We start from the raw sequence: 24,565 nt of genomic DNA on the forward strand, positions 1-24,565 counted from the left end.
TCTTCTAGAAATGTCTTTCTGTTTGTCTCCTCTTCCCATTCTACATTTGTTTGTCTCCATTTTCTCCCTCTCACTCCTTGTTCTATTTTACTGGGCCTGCATGTTGTCACATGACCAGAAGCGACATTGCACTGACAGTCATCTTGGTTTGGGTCTCTGTGACACTGTTGTCTTTCTTTTCCTGTACTCTCCTTCTGCTCTGTTTCCTGCCTGGGAATTATGTATGAGTCAGGCTTCGGGACGCTGTGGTGACCTCACAGATGAAGTACACATTTTATTGGTCCACGAGCAAGCTGCTACTACAGCCACGGCGCTTATGCTAACTGTTACTGTGCCACAGCTGCCAAAGCAGCCTTATGCAGTCCATCCCTTACCTGCAGTTATTATCAAAGTATAAAGAAGGCAAGGCCCAACCTAAATTGGTGACAAACAGATTGTACCGTCTTTAAGAGTGCCATTTGGGATATGCTAAAAAATCTCATTGGCTTCCTAAATGTTCCTTCAAGCCACAGAAGGCTCCTTTCCAACCAACTCCCCTTAGTCGTACTAAAGAGAAAACAACAACAAAACAACAACAAAATGTGGTCCATGGTGCTATTTTGGGCAGAGCCAAGTTCCTGTTATGACAGCAATCACGCGCTGGGCCCAGGCTCCTCGTATATATGCTGTCCCGGCCCGGCCAGCTGCTTCAGGTCCGGTGGTGGTGGTGGGGGCTGATGGTACTGACGGCGCCACCTCGAGTACCTCCAACTGAATGTCTTTGTTCCTCTCCCCCCCCCCCCCCCCCCCCCCCAAAGCATGTGTCCCTGGGGGCCAGCCGCTCCGATAAGGGCACCAGCCTGTCCAGCCGCTCTCTGGGGGCCCGCTGTAGGAACTCCATCGCCTCCTGCTCCGACGAGCAGCCCCACATCGGAAACTACCGCCTGCTCAAGACCATCGGCAAGGGGAACTTTGCCAAGGTCAAGCTGGCCCGCCACATCCTGACCGGCAAGGAGGTGAGGCCTTGGGGCTCGGGCGGGCGGGGGTCTTTGGTTAGAGGGCGAAAAGGGGAAGACTGGTGGAGTGAATGACGGTACGGGTGGTGGGTGGATGGGCCCAATGGTTGGAAAGTACGAGATGGAGGAAGTCATGTGTTTGTATATAGGGCACATGAATGGGTTTGGATTGAATTCTGGTTCCTACTAGTGTCCTGTGGGATGCACAGGATATAGTATTTCAAACTACTAACCTTTTTTTAGAAAGTCTTTGGGTGTTTAATCCGAAGTACTAGTTTGACTTTCCTCTAACATCATGTATCATATCTTTTACAGGTGGCAATAAAAATCATCGACAAAACTCAGTTGAACCCCACCAGTCTTCAAAAGGTGAGCCTGATCTGTGATAATGCGTTGCTAGAAAAGATGACAAGCCTTTTTTCGCCCGGCAGATGAGTGAAATATAAACCCATTGTCTTATTAATCATCCTGTTATTATAGATTAAACAAGCACTATAAACATTACACAGGATAGCCATAAACAGTTTATTATTCAATCACCGGGTATGCTTAAATTAGTTTCAGCTGACTTCACCTGACTTCAATTTGAGAAATTCAGAAACACTCATGCAATATGATTCATCATTCTGATGAACGGAGCTGTGCTTGATTTGAAACACACAATAACCGAGTCCTTTAAAGACTTAAAGGTTCAGGTTTTAAATGGAAATTCATATATTTTACACCTCTCTTAAGGTAGAGTTACGGATGGATGGATGGATGGATTGATGGATGAATGGAAAGATGAATGAAGGGATGAATAGTGTCAGGGAGACCGAGAAAGAGAAAGAAGTTGAGATGTGATACTATTTGGCGGGTACTAAGTTCTTGATGGGAGGAGGACATGGGGCACTTTGGTTGGTAGCGAGGCCCTTGCCTTGTCTCCATGGGCCAATTGATTCCTAGAGTGGGGAGCATCTCATATCCAAGTTTATGGTCCACACATGCTTTATAAAGTCTTAATTTGTCGTCCCTTTACACAGATGAGGTTCAATAACAAAAGACAATTACAGTATCCCTGTGAGAAGTATCGTCAAAAAATCAGAGTATAACCACTAAATATTTTCATTGGATATGCATTGGTGTGATTGTGAGTGCGAAGACCACTTTGTTTTCTGCTGGTCAGCCTGCACTGGTTGCTGCCAGCCATCAAGAACAAGCTCCACATAGATAATAATAGGGACAACGCCCAAAAAAGTATGCACCCACACTCAACGTTTGGATGAAACATTTGTCGTTTTCTGTTCATATGAGATATGTTTAATGTCCCCAGAAATCTACAATCACTTATCACTTACTGTCACTTAATAGTATTCCTATATACTTTGTACATTCATTGACATGTCTACTGGGCGGACATTGTTATTGTTATACAAAGCTGACCAATTGCTTCCTTGCGTCGTAATCCATGCAACGCCATGTTCTGTTACACAGACTTCTGGAACCTCTGACATTCAACCAATGCCCTTTGTGGTCATTACAGATTTCAGATATCATGAACAGTTGCATTGTTCATGACTTATCTACAAGCGACGTTATAGGCCCTTCTCAATACGACCTAAGTCATGATCGGTTCCTGCTTGTCCTATTCTCATTAAAAGTCTCACACCATGGAAATGTGGTACCTCTTTAGCCAAATCAACCTGTAAGCCTGTGTCCATGAATTATGGAAAACACACTCTACGGTTGCCTTTTAGGACAACATTGTAGGCACAGGGCCTTTTCCTCATGGGGTTATAGCTGTCTGTTGGAATCTCATCATGAGCTGGTACAAACTTTTGTGCCCTTAGTCTTTCTAAAGGAACAAAACACTGAAGGGACAAAGAGCAAAATGCTTGAACTGTGCAGAGTGCAGAACACCCATGCTTTACCTGTGCAGAAGACTACATCCACGTATTGGTCAAATGTCAAGTACAGAATGTCAATTTCAGATTCTTTTCCTAGGTTTCTTGCACTCTGTTTTTGTATCTTTAAATGTAAAATCTTTCTCTCACACACACAGACATGCAAAGACATACAAGGCAAAAACAAATTTCAATTTTTCTAAGGTGGTTTTAAGATGGTTGAGTCTATGCTGAATGTGCTGAATCAAGACTTGTTATGTGCAGGTAAATATTGGGATTTATACTATTGGGGAGCAAGTGTATTGACTCTACTATCCCCACAAATTGCATTATATAATCTCTTAAACTTCAACATTGCCATACCTATAATGATTGGGTATTCTTTTGCAATTTGAAGCTTTGAGATTGGCCAGGAGGAGGAGCAAAGGCTTGGATTGGTGTTTGTGTTGGGGGAAGAATGTTTAACCATTGGCCAGCTGATGATAGCAGGGTTTCCTACATACCCGTGGGCCAAAGAAAAGCCTTCTTTCTGAAGACATGAAAGAGTCTATATTAGCATAATCTGTTGTTTAATGTACATGTGAATTGAGGGACGAAAGAGGGGGATGTAGCAGTGAGGGGAGGGGGTAGGGAAATTGTACTATCTAAACACGGTTCCACCCTAAGAGAACTGTGTTACAGATTGAAATGGACAGCAGTGAGAAGATATGTCTTTGTATATACTAAAGAGGTGAGAAACCCTATTTAAGAGATTCTGTTGGCGGATCCGTGGAGGACGAGGCAGAATGAATTATGGGATGGCCGGATGGGTCACTTCGGCACTGTGTATCCCCAGATTTCCTCCTCTTCTCTTTCGCACAGCTGGAGAAGCTGGGAAGAGCCTAGTCTTAATACCTAGGTCGCTATGGCAACAGTGACGTTAGCCGCTGCCAGCGGAAAAGACTGAGGAATGGCAGCCGAATGAAGGAGGGATTGAAGAGCGAGTGTGAGAGAGAGAGACATATAGACATAGGAGGCGAGGATTGAGGAAAGAGGATAGAAAAAGCTTATCGTACCATCATGTTTCGGTTGAAGGTGGTGACATGGAAGGAAACCACTGATTGGGACCCTTATGGGGCTTTAAGTTTAGAAATCTTACGGTGTTACTAAGGTTTTACTGAGCACTACATCATACAAAAAGAGCTTGCAAATATATAATTCTCATTTTACATGTTATATGTAGGTGACCTTGGGTGTCTTGAAAGGCGCCTCTAAATTAAATGTATTATTATTATTATTATTATTATTATACACAGAGAGGAGTACATTGCTGTGTAGATGGTGCAGATACAACTGCATTATTTTTCTATCACTCTATGAGGCTGGCTGCTGCCTTGTTATCTTTGGGTTAATATCAAACAAGGGTTGAATGAACTTGTAGAAATATATAAAAATGTGTTCATTTGTTGAGTCATTGTAGGGTCGCTCCTGCAAGGCTTAATTTGCACCAGTTATTGTTTCTTTTCGCCATCTCGGAAGACTTCATATATTATACACTTATGTTATTTTGTCGTCTGTTATGTTTTAGGTTCTGTGTGTTTGGTACAGTCATCAGGGCAGGAATGAGCTTCCCTATGTGTTCTGTTTGAAGTCTTCTGAGATCTTTTGAGACATAAATATTTAATGATACACGCCACGTTTCTTCAAAGAGAGGTTAAGGAACTAAACACAAAAAAAAACACAAAAACCTGGGATGGAAAACTTTGATGGGACAAGACTAAAAAAAGCTTAAGTACGTAATAAAAGTAAAGGGAGGGAAAGGGACTTACCCTCAGGATTAAGAATTTCACCAATATAGAAAAATATTATGCTTCTTGATACCATGGCATGTGAGTCATGGGAAACTGAAAACTCCTAAGAGGAGGTTTTATGTGAACAGATGGGCATTGATTGAGATAACAGTCACTATATGTAGCTGAAGAAAATCTAACTTGAATGAATGTTTCTTCATTCATTGGATATTATGCTCAAAAGGGAGAAGACAACAAAAAGAGACAAACAGTCTATTATTTATACTGTGATGTTATTTGTTTTCACTCTAATCATCCGTAAAATCCTCATTTGTGCCCTCCTCTCCAGCTCTTTCGGGAGGTGCGAATAATGAAAGGTTTGAATCACCCGAACATAGGTAAGAAACATCCTCTAGTATTTTGTGTTACCCAAACGTGGGTAATTTCCATGTGACCGCGTGTGTTTGTTTGTGTTCATGTGAGTGTACATCCGTGCCAGTGCTCCGTAGTGAAACACTTTGTTGAGTGGGTGCAGGAGTGCATATGTGGGCGTGTGCACGCTTCCATGTGCGTGTGTGTGTCCAGACAGAAGCGTTTCAGCGATGCCGGGTCCTAACCCAGTGGATGTTGAATAGCCTTTAGAGAAGCAGTTGACCGTGATTTAACTGGGAACTCCTCAGGTCCTGATATAGAGGTCACAGGCAGACGCACACACACACACACACACACACACACACACACACACACACACACACACACACACACACACACACACACACACACACACACACACACACACACACACACACACACACAGGCGGGGGAGGGGACAGGGATTTTCTAAAGCTGAAATGTTGTATGGATCAAAAACGCCCACGGAATTAGCAACATGTCCGCAGGTGTTATGACGGACCAGCGATGGCTGTGTGTGTGTGTGTGTGTGTGTGTGTGTGTGTGTGTGTGTGTGTGTGTGTGTGTGTGTGTGTGTGTGTGTGTTCATATTCCAAACGTGATTGGGATTAATTTTAATATTCTTGCCTGTAATGTTTCTGTTTGGGTCTATAGTGCAGCTGTTTGAGGTGATTGAGACAGATAAGACCCTTTACCTCATCATGGAGTACGCCAGTGGAGGTGGGTCACACTGCTGTCTAGGAATCACGAGCACAGGAAGTGATGCAATAGGTTATAACCCATAGGCGGACAGCTGGGGTCCAGGAACACACACGTCACAAAGCCCACTGTGGCGCGGATGTCTCACACTGACAATATCTCTTTGAATCTGAAATGTAAGGTTTTTTAGGGAAAGATGTACCGACAGACAAACATGTCTTTTGCCTTTTCCATCAATGCCAAAGGCACAATGATTGAGAATTTTGTGCATGATATATATACATTTGACACTTTCAAATACAAAAAGCTTATGCTATAGTTTAAGGATGTTCGCATAATTTTCCTCATCTTGACTTGATTTCAAATAACCTGAATTATGTTCTTACATGAATCTGTATCTTTAGCGGTCTACAAAATGGTTTCAAAATTATAATATTCATCAAGTGGATTTTGTTCTTTGGGATGGATAAACATAAATTTATATATATTAGATATACTTATTTAGTTATTGAATTTGAACAATAAGTTATAATATTGAACACATATGGGAAATGTGGGATATTCAGCATCAGTATATGCTTTACAGCATTCCGGTTTGAGATCTGTTCTTGGGTTTATTGAATGGATTTGATGTGTTTGGGTGGGGCCCTCAGGTGAAGTCTTTGATTACCTTGTGTCTCATGGGAGAATGAAGGAGATTGAAGCCAGAGCCAAATTTCGACAGGTAAGTGTGCAGCATCTCCTCATCTCTCCTTCTGGACACACTGTATACTCGAATGAAAGAAACCCAATGTATGAACTCAATGCAAATGTTTATTATGAGGGCAGGAATGCATCAGATTAGATCTGATCCTTGATGTTATAGTATTCTGTACAGAATATTACAAAGAGTTGTCCCAGGTCCATACAGAAGGCCTGTTACCTTGCATTCATGTCCGTGTCCATCTTGTGTTGCAGATCGTTTCTGCTGTCCACTACTGCCACCAGAAATACATTGTACACCGAGATTTAAAGGTAAAAAAAAACCTTGATAAATGTATGAACATTTTTGGCAGGGTTCAAGAGGCTATATTAGGGTACATTTGTGACGAGGGCTAATTTCTTTCCTTGACAAGATTAGAACAAACCTGAAATGGGACAAGTGGTAATCTATGAATGGTGAAACTGCACACATCATCTTAATCACATACCAGATCTGTGTCGAGAGAAGCTATTCTTAGTTTTCCTTTTTTTTATTTTGTTGGCAGAAACATGAGAAAAAGGGGCTTATCTGTGTTCGGGAAATATGTTATATTTAAACTCTTTAAATGTATTTCTTTGTTTTTCTGAATGAGTCATGTCCAGTATCTCTCCTGTTGGATGACACGCAAGTGAACGCTCCCCCCCTCCCCTCCCCTTTCCCATCTGTCTCTCGTTCTCTCACTATCTAATTTTCTCTCCCTTTTTTTTATATCCTTTCTCTCTCGCTCTCATTTCTATCCACAACTTCCTCTCTGCTTGCCGGCCTCTCTATTGTACCACTTTCATTCTTACGTTTCCTATTCTATTTCGGACCGCTCTCTCTTCCTGTACCTCACCTTCCTGCCCTCCTCCTGTGGTTCTCCATTATCACTCTTCTTTCTTACGGATCCCTTTTACTCCAACCTCCATAAATACGTCCATTCTTTAATCCATTACCCATCTATCCATCCTTCCGTCCTTCCATCCATCCATCCATCCATCCATCCATCCATCCATCCATCCACCCACCCATCCATCCATCCATCCATCCATCCATCCATCCATCCATCCATCCATCCATCCATCCATCCATCCATCCATCCATCCATCCATCCATCAATCCATCCATCAATCCATCCGTCCGTCCATCCATCCGTCCATCCGTCCGTCCGTCCATCCATCCGTCCATCCATCCGTCCGTCCATCCATCCATCCGTCCATCCATCCGTCCGTCCATCCATCATTCCCATCGCTCTCATCCCCAGGCGGAGAACCTGCTGCTGGATGCCGACGCCAACATCAAGATCGCCGACTTCGGCTTCAGCAACGAGTTCACCCTGGGGAACAAGCTGGACACCTTCTGCGGCTCCCCGCCCTACGCTGCCCCGGAGCTCTTCCAGGGCAAGAAGTACGACGGGCCCGAGGTGGACGTCTGGAGCCTGGGGGTCATCCTGTACACGCTGGTCAGCGGCTCGCTGCCCTTCGACGGGCAGAACCTCAAGGCAAGCGGAGCCATGTCAAAGCGTAGCTCACAGAGGAGGAGGAGGTCTGGGCCGCGTAGGGTGGAGTCCCGTGGGGATGTCTGGGTTTATGTGACACTGATGTTACACTGTTGTTTCCAGAGACTATTCTCCATTGTTGGTGTGTGGTTAAGACTGGATGGGAGTTGTAAGTGCTGTGTGCATTAAACATCAGGTGTGGTGTTTTATTTTATTTTTATTGCTTAATTGCCTCAGCAGAGTATGTAGTCAGATTAGCCCAGAGACTATATTTTAATAGGAAGAAGATTAAGGGCTTGAGGAGACAATGTTTGGTTTGGAAGATACACACATGTACCCTTGTGCGTACTGGGTCATTACTTTTCCCGGTACTATTTACTTTCTACACTAGTAATTATCTCCATTGTTTTGCTTTAGTCACGTGACTTCACCGTTCAACATAACAACGAAAACGTTGGTTAATTCAGTTTAATTTGCCAAGCCCCCGTTAATGTTGCGTTGACGTCTAAAAGCACTTTGCCTAACTGGTACGTCTGGTGTGCGCCCTGCAGGAGCTGAGAGAGCGTGTTCTGCGAGGGAAGTACCGCGTTCCCTTCTACATGTCAACGGACTGCGAGGGAATCCTCCGCCGCTTCCTGGTGCTCAACCCCACCAAGCGCTGCACCCTAGACGTGAGCGGAACACACTCACACGTTCAGTTCACTCCTACTCAAACTCAAACAGCGGGGAAGTATTCACGGCGCTGTCTGTGTCTTGGCACTGTTGAAAGCCGGTGGGTTTTAAAATGTACTTTGATACCGCTTGGGCTAGTCTGAAATAGAATAGAGTCAGTTTGCTTATTGTAGTGTTGGTTTGTTGTTTAATGCGTAACCGATGCAGATGGAACACAAAACTGGTTATCTTAATATAAAGATAGCTGTAGCTTATAGCTTATAGCTCAGCTATCATAATATTCCCAAAACATCTGTTTGTTCCATAGGAATGATTGAAATTGCGGCTTAATTTCTGTCTCCATTAGTGATCAGCAACAAGAGCATTAGACAAATTATACAAAGTCGTAGTGCAAATTTTCTACTGTGATTTATAATAATGATTTGCCTTTCTGTCCGTCCCGTTCTACAGCAAGTCATGAAGGACAAATGGATCAATTCAGGCTTTGAGGGGGAGGACCTGAAGCCCCACATAGAGCCGGTCGAGGACTACAGCGACGCGGCTCGCATAGGTGAGCTGCCAAGAAACTGACCCACCGGAGCTTCCATATCAGCTCCAGGTTATTCATCATGCGTCCCTATTCAAGGCTCATCCGCCGATGGAGACCTTGCATCCATTTGAACCTGATGGAACGAAAAAAATCCAATCGGTTCTCCCTGTGTTATTGTGTGCCTTTTTTAGAGGTGATGGTTGGGATGGGCTTCACACCGGAGGAAATCAAGGACGCTCTGCTGAATCAGAAATACAACGAGGTCACCGCCACCTACCTGCTGCTGGGCCTCAAGACAGAGGTGAGCCATACGGAAGTATGTCGCTACAGCAATGGGATTGTGTCACAGTGGCTGTGCCCTACTGCTGTTGTGCTACAATACTTGTACCACTTCAAGATCAGTTACTGCTGCCAGACCAGCCTAGTGTAAGTGACATTTCTTGTTGTTGATATGTGTATGTGCTAAGAATTAGTGTTGCTTTAAATAAAGGTTACAACTGCAAAAATGTAAAATGAAACGCGAGGACAAAAACAGCCACGATCACCAAGCCGATCTCTGACAGATCTGCTACGGACACGGTCACACCTTCTCTATCTGTCGCCCCCGGTAACAGGACGGGACAGGCGAGACCCGTTCTGCCAGCAGTCTGTCCCTGGCACGGGTACGACCTAGCCCCATCACCAACGGAACCAACAAGCACTCCTCGGCCACCGGCTCCTCCTCTTCCTCCTCTTCCTCCTCCCATAGCAAGACCCAGCGCAGCGCCTCCACCTACCACAGGCAGAGAAGACACAGCGACTTCTGTGAGTCTAATATTGGTGCTGGTTCAATGTGTTGAATGGTCTCTACACATAATGACCCAATAACCAAATGGGTTATTTAAGGTTATTTATGTTCCCCTATTTATTTGCCACACTGCTGTATTGTTATATAATGGGGTCAGGATAGTGTAGCCCAGCCGAAAGGCACCGGGTACGATCCCCAATGTCTGCAGCATGCCTGTAGGCATCCTCAAGCAAGATGTCCAACGAAGTCACTTAGAATGAAATGGTTAGTCTTTTACCAAAGGTAGATAGTAATCCCCCATCTTGCACTTCCAACGCAGAGGCATCGGTTACATCCTTAAGAGTGAGAAAGAACACGAGACACCCATTTTATAAACATGCAACAAACACACACACACACACACACACACACCCTCGTGTCCACAAAACAGAAAGCCACCTTACCTGTTTTTTTCTCTGCGACCCTTTTGTCCTCCAATGTCCAGGCGGCCCCTCCATGCCCGTCATGCACCCCAAGCGGAGCCCCACTAGCACGGGGGACCGGGAGCTCAGGGAGGGCCGCATGCCGTCCCGGAAGGCCAGCTGCAGCGTGATGGGCAGCCACAGCCTGCCGCCCTCCAGCCCGATGGTCAGCAGCGCCAACAACCCCAACAAGTCGGAGATCCCCGACCGGCGCAAGGAGATGACCGCCACCACGGTGAGCGTCCGCACGCAGACGTTGGGGGGGGGGGGGTCACCGGACGTCCCCCGCTGCCCGACACGTTTTAGCAGCGGATGGACGGATGTGTTTCCGCAGTGCGATTGCAGTGATTTGCGTTGCCAGTGTCACTGTGTCAATCGTATAATTCCACTCTTTTGTTAGGCGCATTTGACAAACATGTAACAACGATCTATGTGGTAATAAGGGCTTGTGAGATTTATTACTGCTTTTTATGTCTTAATTGATTGACGCATTTAATATTTATGTTGATATAGGAATTGCCCAAGATGTGTCAGATATATAGATAAAGGAGGAGACCGGTCGTGGCGTCTCCATGGCACGACAATGTAAACATTTTCCATCTGACCTCTCGAAATCTTATTATAGGCGTCCTATATGATTGACCGACAGTTGCCATAGCGATGGTTAGAAAAACAACATCCGGGCACACCTGTCAATGTCGGTCTCGTTAAATCGATGCAGCAGGGCAACGCGTCCTTTTGCATTTTCAAACACTGGCAACAGCATGTATTCCTGTGAACTCAGCCTCAGTATCAAGTTCCCATAATGGAACCTCCGGAGACCTTTATAGAGGCCTTCCATTAAATAAGCTCCAGCCGAGTCTGACGCAGTGATGCACTGCCCCGGCACATCCAATACACCTTGAGACTTCCATTAATAGGGGGGGATCATTTCACTGGCTACAATTGAGCCGCCAGCCACAGACAACACAGACCAATGAAGTTATGACTACGTTATGTCCACGTTTCAGCCAATGCTTGAATCAAATCCCTCCAGTGGGTGATGTGCTCCAGTTGGACGATATGACGGATGGTAGGTAGTTACACATTTTTATATAAATTTGTTTTCTGCGTCGTAGAATAACATCCCGGGGAGCGCCATGACACGTCGGAACACGTACGTGTGCACGGACCGCGCCGGCACCGATCGACAATCTCTCCTGCAGAACGGCAAGGAGAACAGGTGTGTGTGACCTTTGGCCCCTGCTGTGTCCACACGTGCGGGCTGCTGCAGGGAGGCATCGGGGATCAGTGTGCGTAGAGATACGACATGGGGACGTCCATTTTGATGAAGACACATAGCCGGGCTGTCCTCTGTCGGAGCCGCCAAAGCCTCGTCCTGGCGGGCGCGACACGTTTAAGTGCCATAATTACACGTGCCAAAAACTATTTTTGGGTGAGAAAATAAAAGAACGGCTTAGGGTGGGTGGGGACGAAGACGACAGCTCAGTGCCATGTTAGCTGTTTTACTAGCTAGTAGAAGAGAGTGCAGCCGATAAGTACGCCTTATTAACGTCGCCGTTTTTGAAATCCCCTCCTACTGTATCCCCCCCCCCCCCCCCCCCCAGTTCCCTGAGCCATCGCATCCCCCCGGCCTCCCCCTCCACCCTCAGCATCTCCGGGGCGGGCGCCTCCTCCTCCTCCACCTCATCCACGGACCGCTGTCGCCTCACCCGGGGCTCCACCATCCGCAGCACCTTCCACGGGGGCCAGCTGAGGGACCGCGGGGCCCCCGTCTACTCGGCCCCGCCCACCTCGCCCACCCTCTCCCACCACGAAGCCAGCCCGCTGCCGCACGCACGCAGCCGGGCCACCTCCAACCTCTTCACCAAGCTGACCTCCAAACTCACACGCAGGTAGCGCACCGCCACACCACCACCAGCACCACCACCCCCCCCCCCCCCCCCACACACACACACACACCACCTCCCCCACACCCACCATCACCACCACCACCACCACCACCACCGTGATTCGGTCTTCAGTTTGGGGTTTCGTTCCCCACCTGCCGTGGTGCTAGAGTGGCTCTCCGCTTGGGTTCGCTCTCCGCTTAGGAAAGAGAGGGTTAGCATTTGGGCCTCTAATTTGGGGTTGATGTTCCGGTACGGTCTTCGGCATACTAGCTGATACTGTAATTAAGGACGCTTCTGTTGTTGTCACTCACTGATCACAGCGGGCCATCACTGTGATCAGTGTGACAACGCTCACGGCGGTCCAAAGTTAGACACATTAAAAAGAGGGAGCCGATTCTGGCAAATAGTCCAGACCCTGTACAGTTGTTGTCCATGGTTTTGGTCCTGCCCTCAGGGCCGGCAAAGACAATAAGGCCATTCATTGTCAATACAAAAGGCCTTCATTGACAACTATGGGCAAGAGAGCTGCAGTATGAGAAAACAATGGCCGGTCCCACATTAAACAGGGAGTTGTGCATCGAACTGCACAATTGGGTGGATGCTTTCTGTTTACCTTAGGTTGCTCTAATCCATTTGCTCAAGTCTAAGTGTCTTGAAATAGAACTGTCTGTTCTTAGTTTCTTTACCCCATATACTGTGAAGCATTTATTGTTAAACTGCTCATTAAATAACTAATCACTTGTGCATGTGTCCCAGTTCGCAACCTAGACCGATGCATGCAAATATGCACATATTGTATATTTGTGCTTAAGCATATTAGCATCATAAGTATATACGTATATACAAAGATATTACTCGAAGTAGAAACGTATTCTTAGTTCGACTAGGGCGGATCAGATCTGTGTTCCATTTCATCAGATGATTGTGTACCAAATACATCACAAATCGTATAAAAGTCCCATCCCCTGGGAAATGAGGAATCAAATCATACGGTTTCTGAACCCTCAGAGACACACTTTAAGACAGGCCCCTTTGCTTTGTCTCTGGATTAATCCCCCCCCACCTCCCCACCCCACCTCCCCACTCCTCCTCCTCCTCCTCCTCCTCCTCTCCCATCCCCCACGCGGTCTTCATAATCACATGTATAATCTGATCAAACCCAGCTTCAGCCTCTCCAGTAGGCTCCTCATGAGCACTTCTCCTCCCTTCTACTCTTTGCTGTGATTCAATTATATTGTCGTACTCCCCCTCCCTTACTCCTCCCACTCTGCCTCCCCCGCTCCACCACTCTCCCCCTGTCCCGTCTCCCCTCCTCCCTTCCTTGACTCCTCTTCTCATTTTCTCCAACTTGATCTGGTTTTCCTCTCCCGGGCACCAGGGTCAACCTCGACCCCTCTAAGCGCCAGGGTTCAAACAAATCAGTGTCGGGTTGTACTCTACCGCAAGGATCAAAAACAGTTAGTAAGTTCCCCCCGCGTCTCGCCTCTACTACCTCTTCTTCTTCCTCTTCTTCTTCTTCTTCTTCTTCTGTTTGCCTTTGTGCTCGTTGACCACACCCCTTCCGCCCCCTCTCCACCTGTTCTTTGGGGGGAGGGGAAAGCGAGAAGGTCCATCTTGCCTGTGTAACCCGTCTATCTGTCGCACTAACCGTCGCAAAGCGTCAAAACTAATCTGTGTTTGGTGCCCTGTCTGCATGACTTGTTCCATGTCCTTTTACATGACTAATGAGGTGTTGTTGTTATTGTTGTTGTTGTTGCTGTTCATGTTTCGACCGTCTGCCTACCGACATGACCACCTGAGCAAGTATGGGCCTCCATACTTGAGCCTTTAAGCATGCATGGCTCGGTTATGTTATCTATTATTATTCTGTTCCTAATTATTCAGCGTTTTGCTACAGGGTCTGTGTCACTGTTAATTTGGTGAGGTTTTATTCACGTATGCGATCCCATATTGTATCCTCCATTAAGTTTTGCTATCATTCGTGTTTGAGAGTTGTTTGTCGTTGTATTTTGTTTACACGAGGCCATAAAGCCGTAGTACTCTGTATTGATGCACTACCTGCATGCTTTAATAATGCATGAGTGAGAGGAACAAGCCGTAACCAGCGGTGCCCCCTCCTGCACACAAGGGGGCGCCGCTTTGTTCCTCATCGTTCAGCACACTGACACCCGTGTGGTCTCATCCAAATAACCAGCACTCCTCCATCATATCTCAGAGCAGTGAATGGGCATGCAACGTCATAGTGGTTGTGGGCGGGTGTGTGTGTGCGTGTGATGGGGGAGGGATCATTGCCGAATGGATTATGATGCTTATCTGTCGTAGTCTTGATGACATCAGTGTTTTGGTCGAATTAACGGGAAGCCCTGTGAGTGGATCATCTCTAACTGGGTCTGTGTGTCCGTCTGTCCGTTCCTCCTCAGGGTCACAAATGAATCTGAGGGAATCAGCAGATTTGCGATCACAAGGTGGGTATTTTACGCTGGTTTCAGATGCAGGGTTACCGTACGACACGGACGCTTGTTCCAACTTTAGTGGGGGAAAGAGCATTATAGTAAAGATGTTATTCACACAGAAATATGGAAAAATACCCTCATGACGGTAAAACAAAATGCACTTTATAATAAAATCCAGAAGGATTGATAATCCAAATAGTTGAACAGATGCTGTTTGTTGTTGTATCCATAGTCCTCTTCACTCTTACCCAGTGGTTCTGAACTTGTCTAGCCTCGCTAATGCTTCGTCAGTTATTAAGTCATGACCCAAAAAAAATAAAAAAATCACCAATATTGCCGTAGATAAATAAATAAATAAAAAAGCAGCAACGCTTGTGGCTTATCTCAAGGAAATACTAAGTTATTAAAACAACGATGAACACTGAAGCACCCATTAATCCAAGGGCTTCTTCCTCAAGATTTAGGGAGCTCCTCCAAACCCCCTCACCCCTCCTCCCCTCTCTCTCCCCTCACAGTCGCCATCTACCTGGGCATCAAAAAGCGTCCGAGTCCCGGGCCGTCGGATGTGGCTGGGATCTGAGGCGGGGGGGCGGCTGCGGCGGCGGCGGCGGCGTGCGGCGACGGGACCCTGCCGAGGTGGTCCTGGCCCTGCGGGACGCGGCCCTGAGCTGCGGCTGCCAGGTCCACCACGCCGGGCCCTTCCTGCTGTCCTGCAGCCGCGGCGCGGCCGGGGCCCGCGTGGCCTTCCACGCCGAGGTGTGCCACCTGTCCACGGGGGGTGCCTCCGAGACTTCGAACGGGGTGCGCTACACGCGCCTCTGGGGGGCGCCCGTGGCCTTTAGGGACATCGCCACCCAGATCTCTAGGGACCTTGAGCTTTGATATCAAGGGGCCGTGTGTCGTTTGTCGTTGTGGTCGGGGTGTGTGTGGGTGGGTGTGTGTGTGTGTGTGTGGGTGTGTGTGTGTGTGTGTGTGTGTGGGTGTGTGTGTGTGTGTGGGTGTGTTTGTGTGTCTTTCTGTGTGGGTTAAAGTGTATGCCTGTGCGTGCGAGGTAAAAGTGGGGGAGGGGGATGATGACACACACAAAAAAAGAGAAGAAAAGGAGAAGGAGCAAGGGGCTGGACCCACAAATCACACTTCTCCTCCTGGTTTATGGACACACACACACACACACACACACATACACACACAGAGACACGCATACTTACTTCACTCTTTTAGTCATAAAGCCTGAGCCCCCCCCACCAACACCACCACCACCACCACCACAACCACCACCACAACCATCACCATGACCACCACCACCACCACCATCACCATGACCACCACCACCACCATCACCATGACCACCACCACCACCACCACCATCACACTGACCACCACCGTCACACTGACCACCACCGTCACCTCCGCCCTGGCCTTCCCCAGCAGAGCCCCAGCAGTGCCGTCCCCCCCACCGTCCCCCCCTGTCCCCCTCCAAAACTCACCTACCTACCACCCCTCTCGACTTACTGAGCAACTCTGCCCATTGGCCTGGACTCATGGAGCAAAGAAACTCCAGCTTGGTATTTTGTAGTGCTACTCTAGCCATAAAAAACAACAACGATTTGTTATTAATACTATAATTTTTGTTATTATTTTTTATTGATGCGCTCACGCCATTTTTTGTTTTTTCATCCTCGTCAGAAACACCCGTCGTTTGGAAAGCCAGTTCGGTGCATCTCTTTGCGTGAACAGACCATGTTTTTTGGTTTTGTTTTGTATTCCCTGTTTGATCCTGTTTGACATTGACACCAGTGAAGTGATAATATCCACCATCGTTTTTTGTCACCTGTGGACAATCTGCACAAATGCCACTCAGTGATCAGTTAAGCGCCCCACAGAAGGGGGGCGCTGGTGTTATGTTTTGGTTTGTGTACATAGTGTAAGCTGCCATCGGATTACTGTCAGTCACAAGGGGAGGGGGAGGGGGGGGGCGGTTATCATTTTGGGTTGACATGGCTTCGAAGCAGCCAATCAGAATGCGGTTCTCGGTTGGCTGCCATGACAGTGATATCAACTGTGTTCAAATGGCAGGGAAGGGATATTTTCCTCCACTTTTACATTGAATTGGCCCGGTGCCAATTTCGCAGCATCAAATAAGACTTTAAAGGAGTAAGTACACTTCTTGGCCAATATACACACATGTAAGCTATTTTTTTCTGGCAAAGAGCTAAATGTTCACTTCACCTTTCTTTCACTTGACCATATTGACTCCTGCCAAACCAATATGGAGGTTAACCACTAAAGGTTGAACCGTTAACCTTCCATAACCGTTTTCTTCTTACGCCAGCTTCCCCGAGAAAATTATTATTAATGACAAAAAAAGGTCTGTAGAGCTACGTATTGGATATTGGTTTGGAAAACAAATTGCACATAGCTCTCAGATTGACCTTAATGTTTACATTGGCCAAGGTTATTTAAATGTATCAGTGACCCTTTCAGTGCTCCTTTGAACCCAACCTTGTTGTTTCATCCAATTTGTATAAATTATATTAGCACAGATGAATTGGAGAATACACAATCTTTTTTGTGGAACAAAAATGGGCAAATCTAATGCCCAGAGAAATAATAAATAATGCGTAGGTAATTTAGCTCAAAATAATAACTTCAAAAAGCATTCCCATTCTAGAACGTTGCCTAAAAGATACTCCCTGAGGTTCTATCTATCTATCTATCTATCTATCTATCTATCTATCTATCTATCTATCTATCTATCTATCTATCTATCTATCTATCTATCTATCTATCTATCTATCTATCTATCTATCTATCTATCTATCTATCTATCTATCTATCTATCTCTCTCTCGATTTCCTTACTCTTTCTCTCTCTGCTGTCTCTGCTTTCTGATCTCTCGCTTTTCAGGTACCTGCTCAAATCACATTTTGCACATATACTGGTGTACCTCCAATATAAACTGGAATCTATACTGGTATCTGTGGGGATGTTAAGGGAACGTTCTGGATAACTTGCAATTAGAAGTCTTATTGTCCTCCCAATCAGGTTGCCTTGAAAGTCCTTCCCTGCCCCGAAAAACAAGTATCGTCAACGGTTTACATCTCTCCTCCTGTGGTTTATAAAAGGCAGATGGTGGTGTCGATGTAAGCTGCCAGCGTCATGTTAATATTAACTTGATTGGTTGTGGCTTCGCTCATGTAGATATCTATCTTTCTCTCTGTCTCTCTGTCTCTCTCCCTCTCTCTGTTTCACTCTCTCTTTCTCTCTCACACTCGGTCTTTCATTCACTCCACCAAACCATTGAAACCGTCTAATATGCCTTTCTTGGTCAACATCCCCATGTTTAATAGGGGCCCACGTCACAGACCGTAGCCGTCCACCATCTTGTGTGTAACAATTAGATGTCCCCTCTCTAAAATAGGACATCCTTACTCGTCCAATGCAGAGCATTCGGCCTTTCTCCGCTCTCATCTTGGGGGTTTTGGGATTCTGTGTTTTATTGATTTCTGTGTTTGGCAGGGAAACACTCATTAGCTGTCATTTCACTCGCAGTCATGTCGTAGACCCGTTTATATAAATATATATATATAAATATATCTCCTTAGATATCCTCAGTCCTGTTTCGTCTGTGCTGTTACATGAGTCACGACACAAACCCGATATCGAGGAGAATAGTTTGACCTGTCCTCCCTCCCTCCTCAGAGCACCAAGGCAGTCACAAAACATGGACGCCCGGATGCTCTGTCCTCTCCCTGGACTTTCTCATTGTGGTGTATATTAGCATTAGGTAATATAGACCTCAATGCACTTTGCTTTTGACTTGAATCAGCTCCTTCCAGTGTGCCTGTACAGGTAAAAACTGAGAACTAGCCACTGGAGGGCGCCAATGTCTTAAATGTGAAACACTTCAATTTGTGGATATTTGCACAGGTACTTTATTTATTTTTTAGAATAATCTCATTAAAAAAAACTGGATTCATATCAGTCAGTTAATGGCTGTATATAAAATATATGAATAAAGTATATATCTTAGAGCTCAAGGTTTATTTATAGGTAGAGCAAGGGAAGTAATTCTAGTTAAAAACAGTTTCTGTCAATGACAACGGGGAACAATACTGACCTGCAATACTGCATGACTACAGAGTTTCGGTCTAAAGGGGAAAAACGAAAAAAAAATGAAAATATCCACACCTACAAGTGGAAGCTACATGCCACATGGGCCCAGTCTTAGGTATACCAACCAAGAAAAAAACAAATAAGTCAAAAGATATGGTGCTCTATGTGCTATCCTTTCCCCTGACCACAAGTATGCGAAAAATGGAAAGTTATTTAGGACCATATTGTTTGCAAAAATAAAAATAACATGGAATATTTGTTTACATATGGAGCTTTTTAAAAGGTCCGTCAAAATATTCAGATATGTCCTTAATTAAAAAAGAAGATGAAAAAAATACTCCAAAGGGAGCTGAAAGAAATGTGCTACGGAGAGAATTACCAATTTGTAAACGCTTCTACACTTTGTTATGAAGGAATCCACGCCCATCCAGAGACAAGCCCTGAATTTCTGAAAAGCCTTTGGATTGCATTCAAGCCATAGAAACATGGATTTTAATGATCTCAGACGACAAAAGGCCTCTGGTGGAATGCTAAGTATGTGTGTGTGGGGATTAGCAAAGAGTTTGGCGGAAGGGGATTTATTGATAAGGAAGAACAAGGCCTCAATTTTGCGTTTAGCTGTACGGACATTTGTCCGACAGTGGAATATATTCTGTGAAATGTATAGAAAATGTATTTTGAGGGAGACCATGGTCGATGTGTGCTGGTACGTCGACTCAGACACAGATTGTCATTGGATGTGTGGAGATAGCTTAATTGTTACAGTATTATGTTCCTGGAGGAAACTTAGTATTTTAAAGTGCACTGTCATTCTGGAGCCAGATTTTGTAACCAGTTGTTGTAATATGCAAATGGGGACTAATGGAAGTGAAGAAGATGCACAGTTTGGTAATAAAGTGATTCTGCTCCCCTCTGCTGTTTGATCCTCCCCTCAGAAACAAACTGTAAAGTGAGATTTATTGGTTGTGGTATAAAAGGAAAAAATGGAGCTGACGATTAATAAAGATTCACATATGTTGCCATTTTTCCTCTATTTCTTTTTCTGCTCTTTTTGTAAGCGTCCATGTTTTCATCAATGCTACTACACTGATGTAGAAAAAAGATACATAACATCATGCATATGGATAGTGTGTACTTGTGATGTTTCTTTCAAGGTGTCAAGCTGATATTTGTTTGTCATTTAGGAGTCACTTTTATCTGAAGCTGCTTCCAAATGAATACAGAAAGGTAACTAATGACAACGTAAGCGTTCGTCTTCTTGGTCAAACCCACAACTAGACTGGCTCACAGTCTGCATATCCTTTACCAAGGTTGCGACGCGACATTAACTAAGAAACAGGCAGCACATTTGCTATATTTGGGGAACACACAATACCAGTGCCACATAATAGACTCAGATTTGTTTGGAAGTATCTCTTGGAGTGTTTTTTTTATTGAACAGTTTCAACAAATGTTGACTTTTTACAACAAAATGAAAAGAGGGTGGCACATCGGCCAGGCAAGCCCGGCGCAATGGATCACAAGATGTTACCGCCAGAAAGAGAAAAGTGTGAAAAGAGTGAGAGAGGAAGGAAAGAAGACCAGGAGAGGATTAAAAAAAAGTGGAAAAAAATGAAAGAAAGAAAGTATGGTGAGAAAATAGAGCTGGAAGGAGTTGGGGGAGGAGGGAAGAAGAGGTGAGCAGAGTCAAGAGTCTCTAGGTGTGGCAGAGGAACCCCCCCCCCCTCCCCCCAGCCAGTTGGATTGGCTCAATTGATTACACATCACGGTGTGGTCACTAGAAAAAGTGAAAAAAGGTGAAACATTGTCCTTCTTTTTTTACTTCTGGGCAGGGATCATGCTGTCGACGGCCTCTCCCTTCTCCAGCTTCTTCTCCATCTCCACCATCAGCTTCACGCCATCAACAACCAGCTGCACCTGGGCAACCTCGGAGGAGCCCAGACGGTCAGCGTTGGAGATGTCGAACACTCCACCCACGGAGGCGGTGTCCACACCACCTGAGGACATGGGCGGGGAAAAATAAGAGTGAGTGACAGCAGAGGGAAACGCTCACACACACTTGGCAGACGAGATCTGTGTAAGATGACACTAAATACCGGTCACTTGTGATATTCTGGCAATCTGCTATTCTTCTATCCTTTTATCAAGGCTATTTATTTGAGGAGGTTTTTAAGGAAAAAGGGTCCTGAGGAAAAAATACTACGGAAATCACCTATGCTGTGTACTCTATGGCACTTACGGCCCTGGTCAGCACTGGAGGCTAACATAAACACATTGGCTCTTTGCAGATACAAGCACGACCTCTGCTGTGTGATCTACGGTAGTGGCGGCTCTGTTGAGCGCCCGAAGCTAACAGAGAACACATCAGGCTTTGCCGCACCTGTTCCACGCTTCTGCAGACGCAGTCTGCCGAGGATCTCATCAAACTTGGCGTGTGTGCTCAGCTTGGGGAGCTTGACGTGCACGCCACCGCGCAGGCCGGTTCCCAGGTTGGAGGGGCAGGTCAGCACGTAGCCGAGATGCTCGTTCCACATGAAGCCATGGTTGTGCTTCTTGAAGATCTCCTCAATCTGGAAGGCAGATCGGAGGAACAAACAATGAATGTCTCGTGTGTTGCATTCAAGCCGGACCAAAACCAAGGCCGAGCCAAAGATCCTCCTACAAGCGTTTGTAAGTGAATTGCTGGTCAGCGTACCCTCTTGAGACCGACGCAGAAGCGTCTGAAGACCTCCCTCATGTTGCCACCCTGCTCCATGGCGATCACACGGAGATGATCCTCCTCGTTCACCCAGACCAGGAAGGACTTAGCATCGTTGTGCCTGGCAGGAGGGAAAGGCAAAGAGGGCAAACATGAGCCTGTTGGTTTCAAAGAACAGGTGGCCACAGAAAGGGCCGTTCTTGTGTTTCTAATCTTCTCGACACAGGGGGTCTGCGGCTCTCACCAGATGCCTCTGCCGTCGGGCCAGTCACGGGCCATGCCGGCGCAAGTCAGCAGGGGGGAGACGGGCTTGTCGAACAGGAAGTGATCGTTGATCAGCTGGTCCTGCTCGGCATCGGTCATGGACTTCAGGGGATAGTACCTTCCCTTGAACTCACCATCCAGGCTGGTCAGAGCTGAGGGGGAGCAAAACAAACAACATAAATACATGAAGGACGGAGGCTATCTCTTCAGAGCAACATACTGTTGTGTATGTGCATAATTTGACAGGAAGTAACTTAAGGACTACATTGGAGTATTGATCTCTTCTGTTCTATAGGTACCTACAGTAACATGAAGATGAACAAGTAACAACAATCCATGACCCTACAACACCCCTCAACGAATCTACCATTATCCCATAAACTGCTGATTGTTTGTGTGTAGGGTACGTCCAACTGCTCCCCCTCCCACCCCCTTTTGCAACAACAAGATCAGCTCACCCTCAACGGACAGCTTCTCAATGGCTCTGCGCTCCCCACGGCTGTTGTGGGGGGGGAGGGTGTATCCCTTGATGCTGCGACCGGTACGCACACGGCTGGACAGAACGTAGTTGGGGTCCAGGTCGTCACCTCCCTAAACAACAAGCTGGTCATTAAACAACAGCGACAACAGATATATGTAATTCAATGGAACCATCCACTAGTGCTGACATTGCATCGACCGTGTCAACCGTTTCATCGTGGTCGACGGTTTGCGTTGTTGTCGTCATCGCTGTTGGTACCCGTGTAGCGTACCTTCAGGTTCTCGAAGTTCAGGTCGGTGGCGTGCTTGTCGGTGGGCTTGTATCCACCATGACGGTCGGAGATGATGGGGTCCAACAGATCCTTGAAGACCTCGTAGGACTCCTCGTCACCGGCAACGCAGCCAACGGTCATGATGAAGGGGTGACCTGAACGAGAGGGGAGCGGGAGAACGGTTTAGACACATGACGGCGGTGAAATGAGCCAAGCCCTGTTCATGGGCCAGCTGCCGGGCCGATGTGTCGTAGGTGTTCTGTGCGGTTTCATTTATGCGGCTTTTGGTACGTCTTTGCATGGCTCACCTGGATTATCAACACCAGTCTGAATGACATCATCCAGGGTATAACCGCTAGGAGTCTGCTTGTCTCTCAGCTTGCCATAGATCTCCTTGGTCAGCACCTTGGCCATGTGGTTGTTGTGCTTGGACAGGTCGGGGAACTCATCCTCAACTTTGAAGTTGAGCTTGAAGTTGTTGTGGGTGTTTCCGAAAGGCATGATTGCGTTTCTCACACTGCGAAGGGAAAAGGATTGTATGTTAAACAAAATTGTATCGTCAAAACAGAGATTGTGGCTCTGAAAGAACTAGTCCCAGACACACGCTCTTGCATGTGAGTTGCGTATGCGTGTGAACATAGTGCAATTGATGCCTTTAGAATGTCCCATATAGTGAGGGAACATTGGGAATGCATGATAGCCATTGGACAGGTGCACAGCATAGGAATGCCGGTAACTAATGTCAGTCAATACCCAACAGATCATATGTCATGTATAAATAGATTAAGTGGGTGGAGCCTCTGTTAAGTAATTATTTGTAACATCAGCCCCCCCCCCCCCCGACCTCCTCCTTCACTAATCAACCACTACGATTATGTAACGACGTGAAACATTTTTAACTCATGTTTTGTCATGAATTGTCCATCAGGTTACTAAAGTGACCTCTCTTAACAAATTGAAATTTCAACAACAACTTAAAATCATACATATCATACGCATACTATTCTACACAAATTTACAATTTCTGACAGTCCTGTCGCTTTAAACATTAAAAAACACATGCAATACAAAACACAGACATATCACCAACATACTTTGCATACATAAATCACTGTATTAACTGTACATTAAATGCAATGCCATTGACAATATTTTACAATTTGCTAGATTGTTTGGGCCTGAAAATGCCCTAAAAAAGAGCCACTACAGAGTGTGAACTTTTGATTGTGAGTAGTCGGGGAAATTATATGACCAAATATTCAAAAGGTCAAGACCATTTTACACCTGCTCTAAACCCTTGTGTCCCACTAGGCGCCACCTGTCCAAACACATGCAAGTCTTAAGAGCAAGACCTTACCAAGGACATGGAACGCTCTTGCAATGCAAGACTTAACCTAAGCATGTTAACCTGCCCCAAACAGCTACAGTCCATGCAGAACTCCTCCCCATACACTTTGTACACAGAATCAAGGACATTTTCTGCAGCATCCAAAAACTTCTCAACTGATTCTATTTCTATTCCAGAACACTGAAATGAAATTCGAAATGCTAAACCTATAAAGCATCCTCCCTTTGACAGAATGATGTCAAGACAACAACTCAAAACACAAAAACTCCAATGCTGCCCTTTAACAAAGGCAGCATTTTAAAACGTTTGAGCGATACTTTCTCGATTCTTAGCCACTGCTACGGTTTGGATGCATCTTCAGGTCAATTCAGTTGTCCATATATTTTGCACTGCCTTCCTTAATTCCGCCCATATTTCTGTGACATTGCCGTTTTCGTTGATGGTGCATGTATTTACCTGCAAACTAGTCAAGAAATGAAGTTACTGTCCGATCCTGTTCACCAAAGCCAAAATAGGGGTCACCCAACTTGACTGCAGTTCTCTAGCGCTTATATACTCAGAGGAACCAGAGGAACAGCCATTGGCTTTGCTATTTTGGTCTCTGCTTGGCCCCCATT

General features: G+C 45.9%; 2 protein-coding genes across 5 annotated transcripts in view; one reads left to right on the plus strand and one right to left on the minus strand.

Annotated features, from left to right (window-relative positions):
- The window catches only part of mark4a (MAP/microtubule affinity-regulating kinase 4a), a 21,428-nt gene extending 995 nt beyond the window's left edge, over positions 1 to 20,433 (plus strand). The window contains exons 2-18 of one of the 4 annotated variants that reach the window (XM_060057205.1): positions 798 to 995; positions 1,311 to 1,364; positions 4,997 to 5,045; positions 5,713 to 5,778; positions 6,411 to 6,481; positions 6,715 to 6,771; positions 7,743 to 7,979; positions 8,528 to 8,647; positions 9,099 to 9,198; positions 9,369 to 9,478; positions 9,792 to 9,981; positions 10,449 to 10,660; positions 11,544 to 11,647; positions 12,033 to 12,320; positions 13,696 to 13,782; positions 14,738 to 14,782; positions 15,286 to 20,433. In XM_060057205.1, coding sequence (XP_059913188.1) covers positions 798 to 995; positions 1,311 to 1,364; positions 4,997 to 5,045; positions 5,713 to 5,778; positions 6,411 to 6,481; positions 6,715 to 6,771; positions 7,743 to 7,979; positions 8,528 to 8,647; positions 9,099 to 9,198; positions 9,369 to 9,478; positions 9,792 to 9,981; positions 10,449 to 10,660; positions 11,544 to 11,647; positions 12,033 to 12,320; positions 13,696 to 13,782; positions 14,738 to 14,782; positions 15,286 to 15,652 — 2,355 coding nt within the window. In that variant the 3' untranslated portion in view covers positions 15,653 to 20,433. Of the gene's footprint in view, positions 1 to 797; positions 996 to 1,310; positions 1,365 to 4,996; positions 5,046 to 5,712; positions 5,779 to 6,410; positions 6,482 to 6,714; positions 6,772 to 7,742; positions 7,980 to 8,527; positions 8,648 to 9,098; positions 9,199 to 9,368; positions 9,479 to 9,791; positions 9,982 to 10,448; positions 10,661 to 11,543; positions 11,648 to 12,032; positions 12,321 to 13,695; positions 13,783 to 14,737; positions 14,787 to 15,234 lie in introns of all 4 variants that reach the window. The other 3 variants (XM_060057204.1, XM_060057203.1, XM_060057202.1) reach the window with 3 other exon arrangements.
- On the minus strand, positions 20,285 to 24,565 carry ckma (creatine kinase, muscle a). The gene is made up of 8 exons (XM_060057207.1): positions 24,405 to 24,565; positions 22,909 to 23,117; positions 22,601 to 22,755; positions 22,307 to 22,439; positions 21,829 to 22,000; positions 21,582 to 21,705; positions 21,267 to 21,456; positions 20,285 to 20,883 (listed from the first exon to the last, which is right to left on the minus strand). The coding sequence occupies exons 2-8, from the start codon at positions 23,099 to 23,101 to the stop codon at positions 20,705 to 20,707; spliced, it is 1,146 nt and encodes a 381-aa protein (XP_059913190.1). The 5' UTR covers positions 23,102 to 23,117; positions 24,405 to 24,565; the 3' UTR covers positions 20,285 to 20,704.

This window comes from Gadus macrocephalus, chromosome 7 (genome assembly GCF_031168955.1).
Source record: "Gadus macrocephalus chromosome 7, ASM3116895v1".
Classification (NCBI taxonomy): Eukaryota; Metazoa; Chordata; class Actinopteri; order Gadiformes; family Gadidae; genus Gadus; species Gadus macrocephalus.